General features: G+C 44.1%; 2 protein-coding genes across 21 annotated transcripts in view; one reads left to right on the top strand and one right to left on the bottom strand.

The window, feature by feature from the left end:
- The window catches only part of BMAL1 (basic helix-loop-helix ARNT like 1), a 106,387-nt gene extending 93,423 nt beyond the window's left edge, over positions 1-12,964 (top strand). For 3 of the 12 annotated variants that reach the window (XM_022555710.3, XM_022555707.3, XM_022555706.3), the window contains 5 exons: positions 555-643; positions 2,177-2,300; positions 5,218-5,311; positions 9,375-9,477; positions 10,237-12,952. In XM_022555710.3, coding sequence (XP_022411418.1) covers positions 555-643; positions 2,177-2,300; positions 5,218-5,311; positions 9,375-9,477; positions 10,237-10,397 — 571 coding nt within the window. In that variant the 3' untranslated portion in view covers positions 10,398-12,952. Of the gene's footprint in view, positions 1-554; positions 644-2,176; positions 2,301-5,217; positions 5,418-9,374; positions 9,478-10,236 lie in introns of all 12 variants that reach the window. The other 9 variants (XM_089915132.1, XM_089915133.1, XM_089915128.1 and 6 more) reach the window with 7 other exon arrangements.
- The window catches only part of BTBD10 (BTB domain containing 10), an 81,459-nt gene continuing 66,497 nt past the window's right edge, over positions 555-15,516 (bottom strand). For all 9 annotated transcript variants that reach the window (XM_022555723.3, XM_022555724.2, XM_089915135.1 and 6 more), the window contains one exon: positions 555-12,788. In XM_022555723.3, coding sequence (XP_022411431.1) covers positions 12,478-12,788 — 311 coding nt within the window. In that variant the 3' untranslated portion in view covers positions 555-12,477. The remainder of the gene's footprint in view (positions 12,789-15,516) is intronic.

Raw genomic sequence — 15,516 nt, 5'->3', positions numbered from 1 at the left:
GAGACAGCAGCGTTTGCTACCCGGTAAAGCCTTTGCGTTCCGCAGGCCTGGCATCCACTGGTATCACTATGGAGGGGAGGCTTGGTAATCCTTGAGAGGCTCACCAGCCCATACTGGCTTTGGCTGAGGAGGGGCGAGGATCTGCGCCCCCAGGCTGGCGGCCTGAGCCCCTGGAATGCCCCCTCAAAGGCTGCCACCTGCTGGGTGAGCAGGGAAGGGAAGGCCCTCCTCTTTGGCCTGCTCCCCACATCTCCTTCCCCATGAGGTCCAAACCCCCCACCTGTAGGCGGAGCCGATCGAGGGGCTGGGGCCGGCAGTGGGCTGCTTCAGTCGCCACCTCCGCTGGACTGCGCCCCACCTGCACCAGGGAGGCCAGAGGCCGGGGTGCTGTCCATCGTGTCCTCAGACAGTGAGGAGACCTGTGAGCCGCTCAGACACTTCATTTCGTGGCCTGTCCAGGTCCAGAGTGGACACCGTACACCTTGGCCAAGGTGAAAGGTGCACAGTTCTGAGCAGGCCTGACTCACGTTTCCTTGTTGCTGGGATGTTCACAGAGCCAACGTCCTGGAAGGCGGGGACCCAAGCTTCCCTCAGCCCACAGCATCCCCCCGCAGCATGGACAGCACGCTGCCCTCTGGAGAAGGTAACTATGTGCCACCGGGATGTCTGGGCTTGCCCCTGAGAAGCTGCTTGTGGCCCCCATCCCCGAGCCCCCGGTATTTGGGGTCCCCGGCCACCATCTTCTGTGGAACAAGGGAGGCCTCGCGGGGATGATCACTGAGGACGCTGTCATCTTACTTTCTCTGTTGAGCCTGGAATGCCGGGAACTTGTTTGTACCTTTGCTGAGGCTGCCTGGATCCCGGAAGCCTTGACAGGGCAGCTCCTGCTGCCTGTGCTCTCCTCCCCCTGGCTTCCCAGTGGCTGCGATGTGAAGTGCTCTCGGGGATGGCCGCCGGGATCCCGTGGTGGGAGGAGGGTGTCTGTCAGCACCGGGGTGTGCTGTACCCGGCGGGGCCCTCCCCTGGCTCGGCCTTGGCCGCTGCTCTCCACACCTGACTCCTGCTTCCTCAGGCCTCTTCTTGCATGGCTTCAGCCCCTGCCTCTGCATCGATGAATCCTACATCCGGTTTCATTCCTGAGCTCCAGATCTGCCTTTCCAGTGGCCTCCTGGGCGAAGCCACCTGGAGTCCCACAGGCATCTATAACTCAGCACATCCAAATCGGTTCTCTGCACACACCCTCACCCATAGTCTGGTCGGTTAAGCCAGAAACCGTGACTCCTACCTCTCCCATTATATCAAAACACATCCTGTCCCTTCTTTTTAAACCTCTCCAACCCCACTGTTGCTACCTCACCCTCCCCATCTGTTGCTTGGCTTCCTGCAGATAACTGCCCAACTCTAGTCGCCCTGCCCTCCTCTGCGCCCGTGTCCTCCACTGCGGTTCATTCTCCACACGGTGAACTTGTGTTTTTCTGTGTCAGGCACTTCGGTGCTCCTTGTCCCCTGTGGATACTGTTCAAATCTGTTAGTGTGGCATCCAAGGCCCTTCACGGTCTGACTGGTACCTGCCTCTCAGTTTCATCTGTCACTCCTCCATCCTCATTTGTAATGAGTTTCTTGGCGTAGTCTCCCAAGTTGTGTCCTGCCTCAGTGCTCTTGCATACACTGGTTGCTGTGCCTGGAATGCTTTCCCCTCCTTACCTCTCTGCCAACCTACTTTATGCTCCTCTCTCAAGACTGAGCTCAGAGTTCATTTCTTCCAGGAGGTTGCACCTGGCCCTGCATGAGTTGGGTGCTTCTTGCTGACCTATAAAACTTATCGCAGTTTGTTCCAGCCACTGTTTATCTTGTGTGTCTCCCCATTAGACTGTGAGCTCCTTGAGGGCAGGGATGCCGACTTATCTCTGTGACTCTGGTGTGCAGCCCAGTGGCTTTCGGCCAGCATATGTTGAGTGCATGAGGAATTAGAAGCTTTAATATCAACATCTCTGATCCTGGAAGGAAACCTGAGCTTTTCCCTGCCGGAATGCCTTTTCCTGACAAGCTGTGGCTCTCATGTCCCTCAGGGCACAACCCTAAGCTTGAACTTCAAGTGGATCATGGGATGAAGTGGATTTAATTTAACACATAATAGCATTTCTCCCTCTGCTTTCTTCCCCTTTCCCACTCTCAGATTCCTCTGTTGTAGGTGGCCCAAAGAGGACCCACCCCACTGTTCCAGGGATTCCAGGGGGAACCAGGGCTGGGGCAGGAAAAATAGGTCGAATGATTGCTGAGGAAATCATGGAAATCCACAGGCAAGTAACACCTAGTTGTTCCCTTAAACCAGTGTTCTCAACCCCAGGGCACTTTACCCCCCAAGGGATGTTTTGTTGATGTCTGGAGACATTTTCGGTTGTCACAACTGAGTGGGAGGTTGTTGCTAAACATCCAGTGGATAGAGACCAGGGATGCTGCTTGCTAAACATTCTACAGTCACAGGACAGCCCTCCCAAGCCCTGACCCCTAAGGAAGAATTTTTCAGTCCAAAATGTCAGTTAGTGTCGAGACTGAGAAATCCTGCCTTTAAATAAGGAAGCTAAACCCAAACAGGCCAGAGCTAAATGGAACTCTGGGAGGCTCAACTTTCTTATTACTTTGTATATGACCCAAGGAGCTTCCCAGTGGGTAGATGAACACTAAAATTACAGGACTGCAGTAGCAGAGCTGTGAACTGCCTTGATCTGGGCCTTAACAAAACATTAGCTTCTTCCAGTCAAAAAGTTGCCTAGGGTTAGTAATAGAGACCAAGCAAATCAGCTAGTAATAGAAGCTCCCTTGGGCGGAACTCCTGTTCCATATGAAAGAGAAGAAGCTCTGAAGCAGTTTATCGGGGTTGAGTCCTAGGCCTCTGCTTAGGAGATTCATTTAACTTATTGGACTCTGTTGACTTAAGCCATAAAAGGGAGGCAATATCTATCTCCCTAAAATTGCCCTAGGATTGTGAGAGAACTCAGGAAAGTTCCTAGAACTGACATGGTAGCGAGTGTTCAAAAATTGTTAATTAAGTCTTTAAGAACAGTCATTGAGAGAGAAGCAGTAATCATAAGTCCATTTGAATTTGGGCAATGGAGAGGGTGGTAACCAGGTCCTTAGGCATACAAACTTAATGGAACATAACCATAGGATCCCTGCTGCCACTGGACTGATTCTCTCAGGAGAATTGGAGGCCGGCCTTGTTTTCTAATTGGCCACAGTGGGGCTCTTATCCCAGTGGGATAACAGAACAGCACAGTTCTGTTCCAGCCCTTCAGGAATGACGGATGTGGCTGTTTGAAGCTACTTCAGGAAGGTGTGGGTGCAGTGTGCACTGATAATCTGGTGCTGATCAGTCCCGGCATACCCTGTGCTTTGCTCGAGACCATCCAAGGACAGTATAAAACAGTCCTTGAACGCAAAGGTCTTACAATCTTTGCGAAGCCTATTTTCTTTATGATAAAAGAAAAAACGGAGAGTGCATGGGCTGCAGCAAGCAAGGGAGGACGGTTTGAACTTGGCCTTAGCTGGGTTTTATGATGAATGTGGGTGTTCCTTCTAGAAGAGACAGACACAGGCTGGAATGGGCATGTGAGTGGACAGGACACAAAAAGCAGGCCATCTACCTTGGCAGCCTCTTTGTAGAACGGAGCCACAGCTGTGATGGGAGATTGCTGAGAGTTCTAAGAAATGATGTTTAACAGTTGAGACTGGACGGAAATTGGAAGACCCTGTGCACTGTAGGATGCTGAGCAGGTGTCCAGAGTGGTGTGTTATAAGCATCGTGGAAGCTGGGAACTTCCTTGGCGGTCCAATGGTGACGACTCCGCGCTTCCAGTGCAGGGGGTGTGGGTTCGATCGCTGGTTGGGGAACTAAGATGCCACATGCCGCGGGGCACAGCCAAAAAAAACCCCAAAAAAACAAAAACAAAAAATAAGCATCGTGGAAGTTGGATTGGAGTAGGAAGAGGTGAAGGTAAGCGCTTAACAAACTAGGAATGAGGCCGACCTTACAGTGATGGTAGTGTCCAAAAGAGAAATCAGTAATTCAAGGACTAGGTATTGAAAATGAAACAAGTGACTACGAAAAGGCAATTCTAAGATAGGGAAGCTGGGGAAACAGTGGTTCCGTAGATGTAGGTAGGGAAAAATGGGAGACATTCAACAATTTTTCAGTAAGCAATTAGTAGTCATCTGTGTGGGTGAAGAACACCTGGTATATAGTTGTATCCCGCCTTTCAGAAGCTTATGATCCAGGAGAGAGACAGAGAGCGAGAGCTTGTTTACTCACAAATTACAGAATTAGGACAGGCCAAGAGCTAAGACTGCTGGGCAGTGGAGGGGTCCCTGGGAGACCCAGAAGCTGCAATCATCCATGTAGGTGCTAAGAGCCTGGTGGTCACGCAGCTGCCATTCAAGTTTCCCTAAACTCTAGCTGCGGTGCCAGGTCATGGCTTCCTTTGCTGAGGTCCTTCAGCTTGACAAGAGTTTATGTGGATTTACAGCTCTAAGTCTTTCCCTCTGTAAACCTACTATGCTGAGAAATAAGCTAGCTGAGGAAGGCTTGGACCCATTTTTCATCACCTGTTGCCTTAGAAGATGACGATGGCAACTGCTCACGTGAGGCCACTTTCTAGGTGGGGCTGAAACCACTGCAGCACCCTCCATTTCCTGAGTAGTCGCTAGCTAAGCCGTGTTTGCAGGGTAGAGAATAAGTCATTTGCTGTGGATTCTAGTTCACTGTATCAAAGATAGAATGCCACCAACTCTGAGATCTGGATTCTGTGAGCAAATGAAACTGGCCACCTACTTGAAATTCACAAACCTGAAATCCAAACGCTAATCCAAGGGCTTTGTCAGTGAGAAGCTTGCCTCCAGGATCTGTGTTCTAGATCAGGTGCCTATGGGATATATCCAGCTTATCACCTATAAATAAAGTTTTATTGGAACACAGCTATATCCATTCACTTGGATATCATCTATGGCTGCTTTCAGGCTACAGTGGCAGAGTTCAGTAGTTGTGAGAGACCATATGGCCTACAGAGCCTAAAATAATCACTCTCTAGCCCTTTACAGAAAGCTTGCCAATCCCTATTCTAGATCTTCATCCTTCTTCTCACCCCCACCCCTCAACAAAACACACACACTCCAGTGAAAAAAAGGAAAGGCAATGTAACTAACTCCTCTTTTCTCTGACAGGATAAGAGGGTCATCGCCTTCCAGCTGTGGCTCCAGCCCATTGAACATCACAAGTACACCTCCCCCTGATGCCTCTTCTCCAGGAGGCAAGAAGGTAGGGCTGATGACTCTTAGACTAAGGCCCTTCTTCATCCAGAGAGCTCTTGCCCAAGTTCTGAAATACTGGAAGTGGGAGTATATAACTGTGGTTGCTGAAACAGGTAGGGCCCTTTTTTCCTCCTTGAAGTAAATGCATCTGTGTTAGGTGAGGTACAAAGCATACCAGTGGAGCTAGGGAGCCTTGCTGACATTGTTAAGAGGATTTATCCCATGTGAGTGGGGGAAGGCAGAAAGAGATCTTTCTAAGGATTGGGGAGCTATCAGTCCATTGTATGGAGGGAGGAATTCAAGAGCTCCCGTGAGGGAAGGGTTAGTGAGTACCTAAAACTATCTAGTTCTCTGCCGGGAGTTTTCAAGGGAGAAAATATTGTTAGTGTCTAGTGCAGGTCCTGGAAACAGTGATACCACCAGCAGTCCTTCGGAAGGCAAGTCATGCCTTTGCAGTTGCAGAATACTTAGGTATCTGCCTGGGTTTCCTACGATGGGACAGCATTGAGTACAAGTAGTTTATCAGTCGCCAGCCCTCATGAAGAACTGGCCAGAAGACTATACTATAGTCTTAGAAACCAATAATCTGTTTTCATCTTTAGTGCTGATGAGAGAATTTACAAGCCTAGGCCAATGTTAATCGTAAATCATAAATCTATAGTGTCTGATGTTAACATAGGTTAGGATGCTGCAAAGGCCAGCATCTTGAGACATAGTCTTCCTTCCCCTATCTCCCAAGACATGTACACAGAGAAAGAATATGAGTAATTTACATAGGGCACAAACTGTATCAAAAGCAGGACATGGGTTTCCAAAACTGGGCTCCTCAGAGACTCAGGTTACCAGGAGCTGTGGTGCTGCCAGGTAGGATTGGGGCGAGGGGCAGGTGATGAGGAAGACAAGGTAGGAAGACTCCTGCTTCTTCTAGGGAAGCTTTACTTCTGACACATGACTCTTCTGTAAAAGTGTTTATTTGAAAAAAGGTTTTGCTTCCCCCAAAAAGGTTTGAAAGCCAGTAAATTAATGGGTCTGGGTTTGAAGCCTAGCCTTGCCATGTGCTGGCTATGTGGCCCTATACAATTTTTTAAGCCTTAGATTTCTTTATAATGCGGCTGACATAGGTTAGGGCAGCCAGCATCTTTGCACATGAAGTTCTGTTATGAAAGTATATATGTGAAAGTGCCTGGTCTTCGGTAATGACTCAGAAGATAGTACTGACAGATGAAGTCTGGGCTGGGCACCCCCCTCCCCCCTGCTCGCAGGCTGAGCTCTTAGCTCTGTTCTGTTACACCACTAGGTCCTTCCTCCATACTGGATCTACCATCTCCCTAGCACGGTATCCTCTTCTTTGTGTCTCAGTTCAACTTTTAGGCACTTGATTTCCTGGTACCAAGAATCCCACTACTCTATTTTGGAAGGTCATCACTCCACTTCAGTGCTTAAATATTACTCGGGGAACTTCCATATACAATCTCTCATCTATCCTCACAACCTCATAGGTGACAAAATCCAGGCTACCAAATGTTACATGACTAGCCCAGAATTTAGTAAGTATTGCCCCAAACTAAATTCAGGTCTCTTGACTTCTGATTCTTTTCACACCAACAAATGCCAGAGATCTAAAAGTATACTCTGCATCACAAAGCCCCAAGTATTTTTGAGGCATTTTTGGAAAATGTTTTCTTTGGGCTTATAAAAGTGGGTCTGAGAAGAAATTCTGAATGTATTCTGAGTCATCAGCAGCAGGACCTTATAAGAAAGGCATCTAAACAAGATGGAGTTAAAAATGACAGCATTAAATAGTGTACCAAAGCCACAAAAGTAAAGGTGGCCGCAGGCTTCCAACCCTTCCCAGTCACTTTCAAAATTGGCAGGTCCAAAAATGAGCCATTTAGCCTGCCAGTTGTTTTAACTAGGGTCAAGCTAAATATAATAAAAAGAGGAGGCTTAGTGAGCCTCATAGGTTCCAGGAGACTCTGGACATCTAGAAGTACCAAGGCAGGGTGAGATAAAGCAGCAGTTCCCTAAATGTCATCTGTGGTCTTTTGGTGGGGTTAGGGAGAGGGCATCTTTTCAGGGGTCTGCATGGTCAAATGTATTTTCATAATAATGCTAAACAGTTTTTTCTCACTGTGTTGATATGTGAACTGATAGTGAAAAAGCAATGTTGGGTAAGACTGCTGGTGCTTTTACAAAAATCAAGCCTGTGGCACCAGAATGTACTGACAGTGTATTTCACCACCGTATACTCACAATAAAATAATAAATTTAAAAGCCAGCTTCATTTAAGAATGTCCTTAATAAAGCAGTAAAATTTTATAAAATCCTTGAGTAAATCTTTTTAAAACTGTTACAAAATGGGAAGTGTGCATAAAGCACTTGTGCTGCACATGAAGTATGATGGTTGTCTCAAGGAAAAGCACTTGTGCGACTGTTTGTTATAAACCGAACCCAATCACCTTTTTCATAGGAAACCATTTTTACTGTCGCAAACTATGGTTTTTCAGACTTGGGTATTTAGTGTACATTTTCTTGAAAATGAATGAACCTGCGACTTCAAAGAAAACAACTGACGGTGATAAAATTTTAGCTTTCAGGCAAAAATTAGAATTTTGGGGAAAACTTGTGTCTGCTACTTTGAGCTTGACTGCTTCCCAAAACTTAAGATATTTCTGATGTAGGTAATATTAACAGTGGTGATGTTTTGATGTTGTACAATGAAGTGTGTCCACATTTGGAAGATCCACGTAACTCAGTGGACCAGTATTTTCCAAATGACTGATGTAAGATATTTCAAAATCATGCAAAGGTAAAAAAGATCCATCCTAATTGCCAAGATACACCAATGGATTTCAACATAAGAGTATCAAAATTTCATTGATATGGTTTCAAACTCCACATTGCAACTAATCTTTAAGAAACTTCCGCTTGCTGAGTTTTGATGTAATATCAAAGAATACCACGATTATTTGAAAAGGCTATTAAAATATACCTCCCTTTTCTAACTGCCTATCTATGAGAGGCCAGAGTTCCTTCAGATATGTATTTCAAACAACATACCTAAACAGACTGAATGGAGAAGCAAATGCGAATCCAGTTAAATTCTGTTAAGCCAGACATTCGATTTGCAAAAAATGTAAAATGACACTTCTAACTTTTCGTTATTTTTGAAAATAGTTCTTTTTCATTAAAATGCTATTCATGTTAATGTGTAATAGTTTTATTATATTTTTTAATGTATTAGCTTTAACTTCACATATAGTAAGTATTGATAAATATAGCCTGTATAAACAAAAGTTCTTTGGAGTCCTCAATAATTTCTAGAGTGTAAAGTCTTTTTGAGAGTCTCTTCAAAAAGTTGAATGGCGGAGATAAGGTTGTAATGCCATCTACTGGCAAGGCCTGAAATCACTGCCTCTCCTGAAATCCCAGCTTCTACCAAACTGTTTCCGCACCTACATCCAAATACTTCTCAAAGGTGCTTTTCTATGAGACTCAGTCATGGCGGGTGGGGAGTTGGGGGAGACAGAGTTCTGCTACTGAGGAGTGGTAATAATACTTCTCAGTAGCCTCTCTTAAGAACTTAAACCAGTGGTTACTAATGTTGGCATCTGTGGTGTAACTATAGTGATGATTTATTCTAGTGTTTTGTTGTTCATTTGCGACTCCTCAGAGCTGTGTCTCTTCACAGTGTAACAGCCCTTTCTTCTTCAGCAACATCTGTTGCTGTAAGAAGTTTTCCTCCCTTACAGGGGACCTGCCCATCTGGGCTCCCTGAGGTTTAGTCCTTGGCCTTAAACATGTGAATGCTCTAGGGATTTTATTCAGCCTTTAAATTGCCTGTGTGGGCTGAATCCAATAAAGAGAAGAATAGTTTGGGGGAGAGGCTTTTTCCTTACTGTGACCATTCCTAAGAGTCTCTGTTGTGAAATCATCCAGTAAGAAACTGAAGCCATTTGAAGCTTTTTCTCCCCACCTTCCTCTTTTCAACATGCTTCTTTTCTTGGTGACACTGCATAAAATACTGATTGAAACTGCTGCTGATGTGAAAACTTTACTTTTGTTTGTAGATTTTAAATGGAGGGACTCCAGACATTCCTTCCAGTGGCCTACTACCAGGGCAGGCTCAGGAGAACCCAGGTTATCCATATTCTGATAGCTCTTCTATTCTTGGTAAGTAGCATTATTATTCATTTCCAATGCAAAGAGCTTGCAAAAAAACATGTGGCATAAAGTCAGTTTTAAGAACTGAACTGGAAAAACAAACCAGTTCTAGGCAAACTTGATAAAAACAAAGTAAAGGTTTAAATTTTGTTTAAATCTTTACTTCAAAGTTGAGTTTAATGGTTGGGTTCTCGCTGGGGTCCAGGTCTGTCCCTGGAACTCAAGAGGCTACAGCGCCCTGGACACGGGCTTTTTCCCAATGTGTGGAACATAATCTCTTTGGAGGGAGAGACATGCAGGTTCAGATAAAGCCTAAAAGGGTCATCAGTAAGCATTTCAGAGGGCATTAAAAGTCATTAAGCCAATGAAGAGTTTGCTTCTCCCACCCCACCCATCTTTTTCTCTGCTTAGCTTTCTAGATCTTTTTTCCCCTAATCTCTATCTTCCTATTTTGTTCCTTCTGTAATAATTCTCTCCTTATAACTGGTTATATCAGAATATTAAAATGAGGTCAACTCATACTTGATACTCTTCATTGAATTTTAAGTACTTTCTTCTTAAAAAGTTGGGTCTTCCCTCTGAAAAACACCAACGTTAAAAAGAAATATGGCAACCCCCCCCCCCCCCCCGCCCAAAAAGCAGCCTCTCTCATCCTTCTCACCCTACTGTTAGGTATAACGTTCTTATTAAAAGTGTGCTTAGGAACCGCTTGCTAAAGTTAAACATGCTTTGGTATTATCACTAACCAGTCTTCATCTCTTTGCACAGGTGAGAACCCTCACATAGGCATAGATATGATAGACAATGATCAAGGCTCAAGCAGTCCCAGTAACGATGAAGCAGCAATGGCTGTCATAATGAGCCTCTTGGAAGCAGATGCTGGGCTCGGTGGTCCTGTTGACTTTAGCGACTTGCCATGGCCGCTGTAAACACTACATGTTGCTTTGGCGACAGCTACAGTATCAAAGTGCATTACTGATGGAGTTATACAGTCTGTGAAGCTTACCGGATAAGGAGAGAACAGCTTTTATGTACTGTCTTCATAAAAGCCATCTCAGAGCCATTGATACAAGTCAATCTTACTATGTGTAACTTCAGACAAAGTGGAACTAAGCCTGCTCCAGTGTTTCCTCATCATTGATGATTATTGGGCTAGCTGTGGATAGCTTGCATTAATTGTATATTTTGGATTCTGTTTGTGTTGAATTTTTTAATCATTGTGCACAGAAGCATCATTGGTAGCTTTTATATGCAGATGGTCATTTCAGATGTATGGTGTTTTTACACTACAAAGAAGTTCCCCATGTGGATATTTCTTATACTAATTGTATCATAAAACCGTTTATTCTTCCTTGTAAGAATGAATCCTTTACTATAAATATGGGTTAAAGTATAATGTATTAGTTAAATATTTTTAATAAATGTTTCCCTTGTTCTATAAATATTGTTCACATTTCAAATAGAAAAATCCTACAGGGAAAAAAAATGCCACAGGGCTGGATCATCAATTTTCCATGGTGGGTGTTTGTTTAAGGATGAGCCACACCAAAAGCATTTACAGTGCTTTTCTGGCCTTCATAACAATTCTAGGGCATACATAATTTCCCTGTGTTACTAGTTTAGCTGTACTATATTTTTGCTGTACTGTAATTTCAGTTTCTGTGAGAGCAAAGAAAGATGTTACTGCTTAAACACAAACTGCAAATCCTCTGAAATTTTACAAAATCAAGATTAGATAGAACAGACTGGCTTCTCTAATGTACAACTCCTCTACTACTCACAGCTGTATGGCTTCAAACAGTAAGTGACCCTGGACCCAAAGCACCTAAATACTTCTGATTTCTTCATGAATTGGGCCACAGAATATTAAAAAAACAAAACAAAAACATTTTCATGAAAAATTTGCTAGGCAGACCATCATAGTATAATGGAGAAAACACTGAACTGGTGTCAGAATTTGGCTCTGAAACTTAAGGTTACTGTAGGACCTAGTAAAGGTATTTCATCCTTCATATCAGGTTGGGCTAGAAAATGAAAATATTCCCTTTTCAGCTCTAACAATGTTTTGGATTTATAGTTTATTTTATAATTAGTGGGGAATATAAGTGCCTCATCACTCACACATATACCAAACTGGAGTTCCTTGAGCTACCTGGTTTCTAGTTATACTGACACCAACAAGACAGGATATCTGCTAATTATGAGATGGAAAATCTGGTCAAGGTGGTTATAAAGATCAGAAACATTAAAACAATGGAATTTTATTTTGATGAAAAACGAGTTTACAATCATTTAGTAAATGAAGAGCAAACACTTCATCTTCCTATCCCATAACTCAAAAAAAATCATTAGTAAATAAATATCTGCGAACAGATTAAGGGTAAGGCCGACTGGATAATAAACCACCTGAAGGTCACACTCCCTGCATGTGACGGCACTGGAGATAACTGATATGGGCATGGAATCTCATCCTAATCATTCAAATAAGCCCAATGATACTCATTTTTTGTTCATCATGGGCAGCAAACTATACACATTTCACTGAAAGAACACTTTGATAGAAGCACTTATTTAAATTATATTGTGCATCACAACTATAAAAATGACTTGAACAGTTCCACTTAACCACCATATATAAAGTGCAACTATATAATATTCTACATTTTATCTGGGGTGTGATGAATATCAACCTAGACTGAAAGCACCCCAGCTGCCAATTTCCGCCACTTCTGAAAAGATCTAGATGTGTGAAAAAGGACTGTCCCCCAAAGAACCAATTCCACAAACCTACCGGTAAACAAATACATTTATATAACTGGAACCTCAAGATGCTAGAGTTGTACTCACTTAAAAAACCATTCAGCTACCTTTGGTCTTTAAAAAAGTCTACACTGCAATATCCTAAACATCCGTGCGTCTCACTGCAGAGAGCGGCCTTGCAGTGCAGGATGAGGAGAGTGCAGCGTCACTGCGAAGAGTAGCATGCTATGGTTTCAAGCAACATCACCATCACAGCGTCGGATTCTGTGCGTCAGGATCGAGGTCATTGTTGCTAGAAGGGGGATGGATAGGGAGAATATCCAGCTCATCCACTTGAGGAGTTGGGTGCATGACCACCAGCTGGTCCTGGGGAATGTCTGCGGCAGCTGCTGCAAGGTTGGTGATAGACTTACTCTTCACACACTGGAAGTCTACATGCCGACTCTTTCCTTCTTCCTTCTCCCAAGACATTCGAATAAAGGGCCTTTGGACGTAGTTGTAAATCACTTCTGGGCGGCCCCCAGGCCTTTTCTTTACTTTTTCTTTGTAGGTTGGATAACCTGAAGGAGAGGGAGGTTTTAAAAACTGAGGATACGCACGCACACACACATGTATGCACACCCACATGGGTCCCCACATTCCTCACCCAATTTAACCTAACCTAAAGAGGGTTACTGTAGTTCTTGAACAAACAAATTAAAACAAAGAAGGGAATTCAATATTCTATCCCCTTGGTCATTAGTTCAACAGCAAGAAACTGAAATCCTACTGATGTAATTCACAAAACCTCCCACCATCCACCAACTACCAGAATAATATTCGGAAAGCATGGAGGGGCTGGGTCCCTAATACAATGGTATGTAATCTAGTGCATCATGGGCTCTAGTTGTATATCCTTAATATCCCCGAACCCTTCCCTTCGCAGGATTATCTGGCCTCAAGGCCTGCAACTTACTGCAGTATTAGCCTTCTACTTTTGTGTGTGTGTGTGTGTGTGTGGTACATGGGCTTCTCACTGTTGTGGCCTCTCCCGTTGCGGAGCACAGGCTCCGGACATGCAGGCTCAGCGGCCATGGCTCACGGGCCCGGCCGCTCCGCGGCATGTGGGATCTTCCCGGACCGGGGCACGAACCCGTGTCCCCTGCATCGGCAGGTGGACTCTCAACCACTGCGCCACCAGGGAAGTCCCCATAGCCTTCTACTTTCTTTAAACCTAAATCTCATCTTCATATTTTTCTGGGTTTTTCTTTCCTTTTTACTGTTAAGTGACAAGGAGCCTTAGAACTCTCCAGCTTCACTAATTCCAGGTACTTCTGCACCTAGGTCAGCAAAGCCAATATTTTAACCCCTATATCATTTAAATGTTACTACTCTCAACAACCAGGCAGTTCATTTAGATTGGCAATGGACAAACTGCCAATGGCCAAAGCAGCTGTGGACAAAAAAAAACGTTGCTTGCCATGTCAGTAAACAAGGATGTTGCGGCCATCAAGCCATCAGCCACTGCAGCCACCCGCACCCAAGGATGCTCCTGAGGGGAATTCAGGATGGAGAAAAACAGGATACTGGCCCTAGACAGTTAAGATGCATATCAAAGGAATAATTGCAACAAGCCTAGACTCCTGCATCTCCCCAAACATAGAGAGGCGCTAAAATCATTAACTTGAGATGTCTGTTTTTTGTGATGAGCAGTAATCTTCTGATTTTTTTTTTTCCCCAGCAAAAACTCCTATATATCCTGGCTCCTCCCTTACCTCTTTGGAACAGTTTCTCAGAGCTGTCTGAGAGGCTGTATCACAGGCTATAGTCCTCAGTAAGGCCACCGAATAAAACATAATTCTGAACATTTAGGTTGTGCATTTTTTTCAGTCAACACAGCTTTCCCTAATTAATTATATCTTCCTCATCTTAGATGATAATCACTGAAGAGTAACAACTGGTAACAACCATCCTGGTTTTGGAAAAATTTCAGTCATTTACTAGTAAGGCAATTTCTCTGAAGACATACTTTCCTTAGATGCTATCAAAAGTTCCTTCTCTCCTTCCCACAAGCATGAATTGCTAGTTTAGACCAAGTACTGGCGAACATTTTCTGTAAAGGGCCAGATGGTAACCTATCTCAGGCTTGTAGGCCATATGGTCTCTATCACACCCACTCAACTATGCCGTTGTAAAGTGAAATCAGCTACAGACAATACATAAATTAATGAGCATGTCTATGTTCCAATAAAACTTGATTTATAAAAAACAGGTAATGGGCTGGATTTGGCCCATAGGCCATAGATAGACCATAGTTAGAATCAGAAAAAAATACAAAGGCCTCACATAGTAGGGACTCAATTAAGGATTCTTGCATAGGAGGATGTTATGTAGGCATCGTAGGTAGCTAGTATATTTAGCCACGTGTGGCGTGTGTATGTGGTTGAGGTGAGGGGGAACAGGGGCAAGGTCTAAATACCTTCTAAGGACCTTCTGTAGAATGTCTTCTTTGTTTCATACTTCCACTCAATTACCAGCTGAAGGGCAGCAGTAGAGATCAGAAAGGTTTCTACCCTCTATTATTCCCTTGTCCTTGATTGCTTTTGGACTATTAAAGTCTTTAAAATTCCCATCTCAGTGTATTCCACTCTGCCCTCCACACAGAATCGCCACTCTAACACAAGTGTAATCATATTACAACCTTGCTTTAAAACTACCAATGACGCCCTCATGCTTAAAGAGGAAGGTCCATCCTCCTCAGCACAGTATATAAGGCTTTATTTTTTACAATCTAGTTCCAACCCACTTGTCATCAGGCTTCAGATCAAATAACTGCTCCCCTGCCCACTCATCTAAAGTAGCTCCCTCCAGTTACCTTCTCTTTAGCTCTGAAAGGAAACAGCTAAATCCCATCGTTTGCAAAATCACAGAAGAGGGGACATACTGGTGAAGCTAATGTGTCCTCTTTTTTAAGCCCAAAGTTTCCTCCCCTTCCCACAAAGACCCTGTTTCTGGTCATTCTTCCCTATGTCTCAGCAGCCCATTACAGCGATCTCCAGAAGCTTATCTGGTCATTGATTTGAACACCACAATCTTCGTTATCACCATCACAAACACAGAAATTACTATGTGCTAGGCCCTATTTTAATTCATTCTGTCCTCACAATAACCCTATAAAGTACTTATTAATGCTCCCATTTTAGATGAGGAAACGAAGGCAAAGAGAAGTAAAGTGCCTTGGCCAAGGTCATACAGCTATTAAATCATAGGCTCTGAACACAAGCAGTCTTTACCCTTTACCATGGTATG

This window comes from Delphinapterus leucas, chromosome 7, assembly GCF_059928025.1.
Source record: "Delphinapterus leucas isolate spDelLeu-1000000601 "Yukka" chromosome 7, BTC_Dleu_Yukka2, whole genome shotgun sequence".
Classification (NCBI taxonomy): domain Eukaryota; kingdom Metazoa; phylum Chordata; class Mammalia; order Artiodactyla; family Monodontidae; genus Delphinapterus; species Delphinapterus leucas.
The sequence above is the reverse complement of the archived record's forward strand: the minus strand, read 5'-3'. Positions and strand labels throughout refer to the sequence as shown.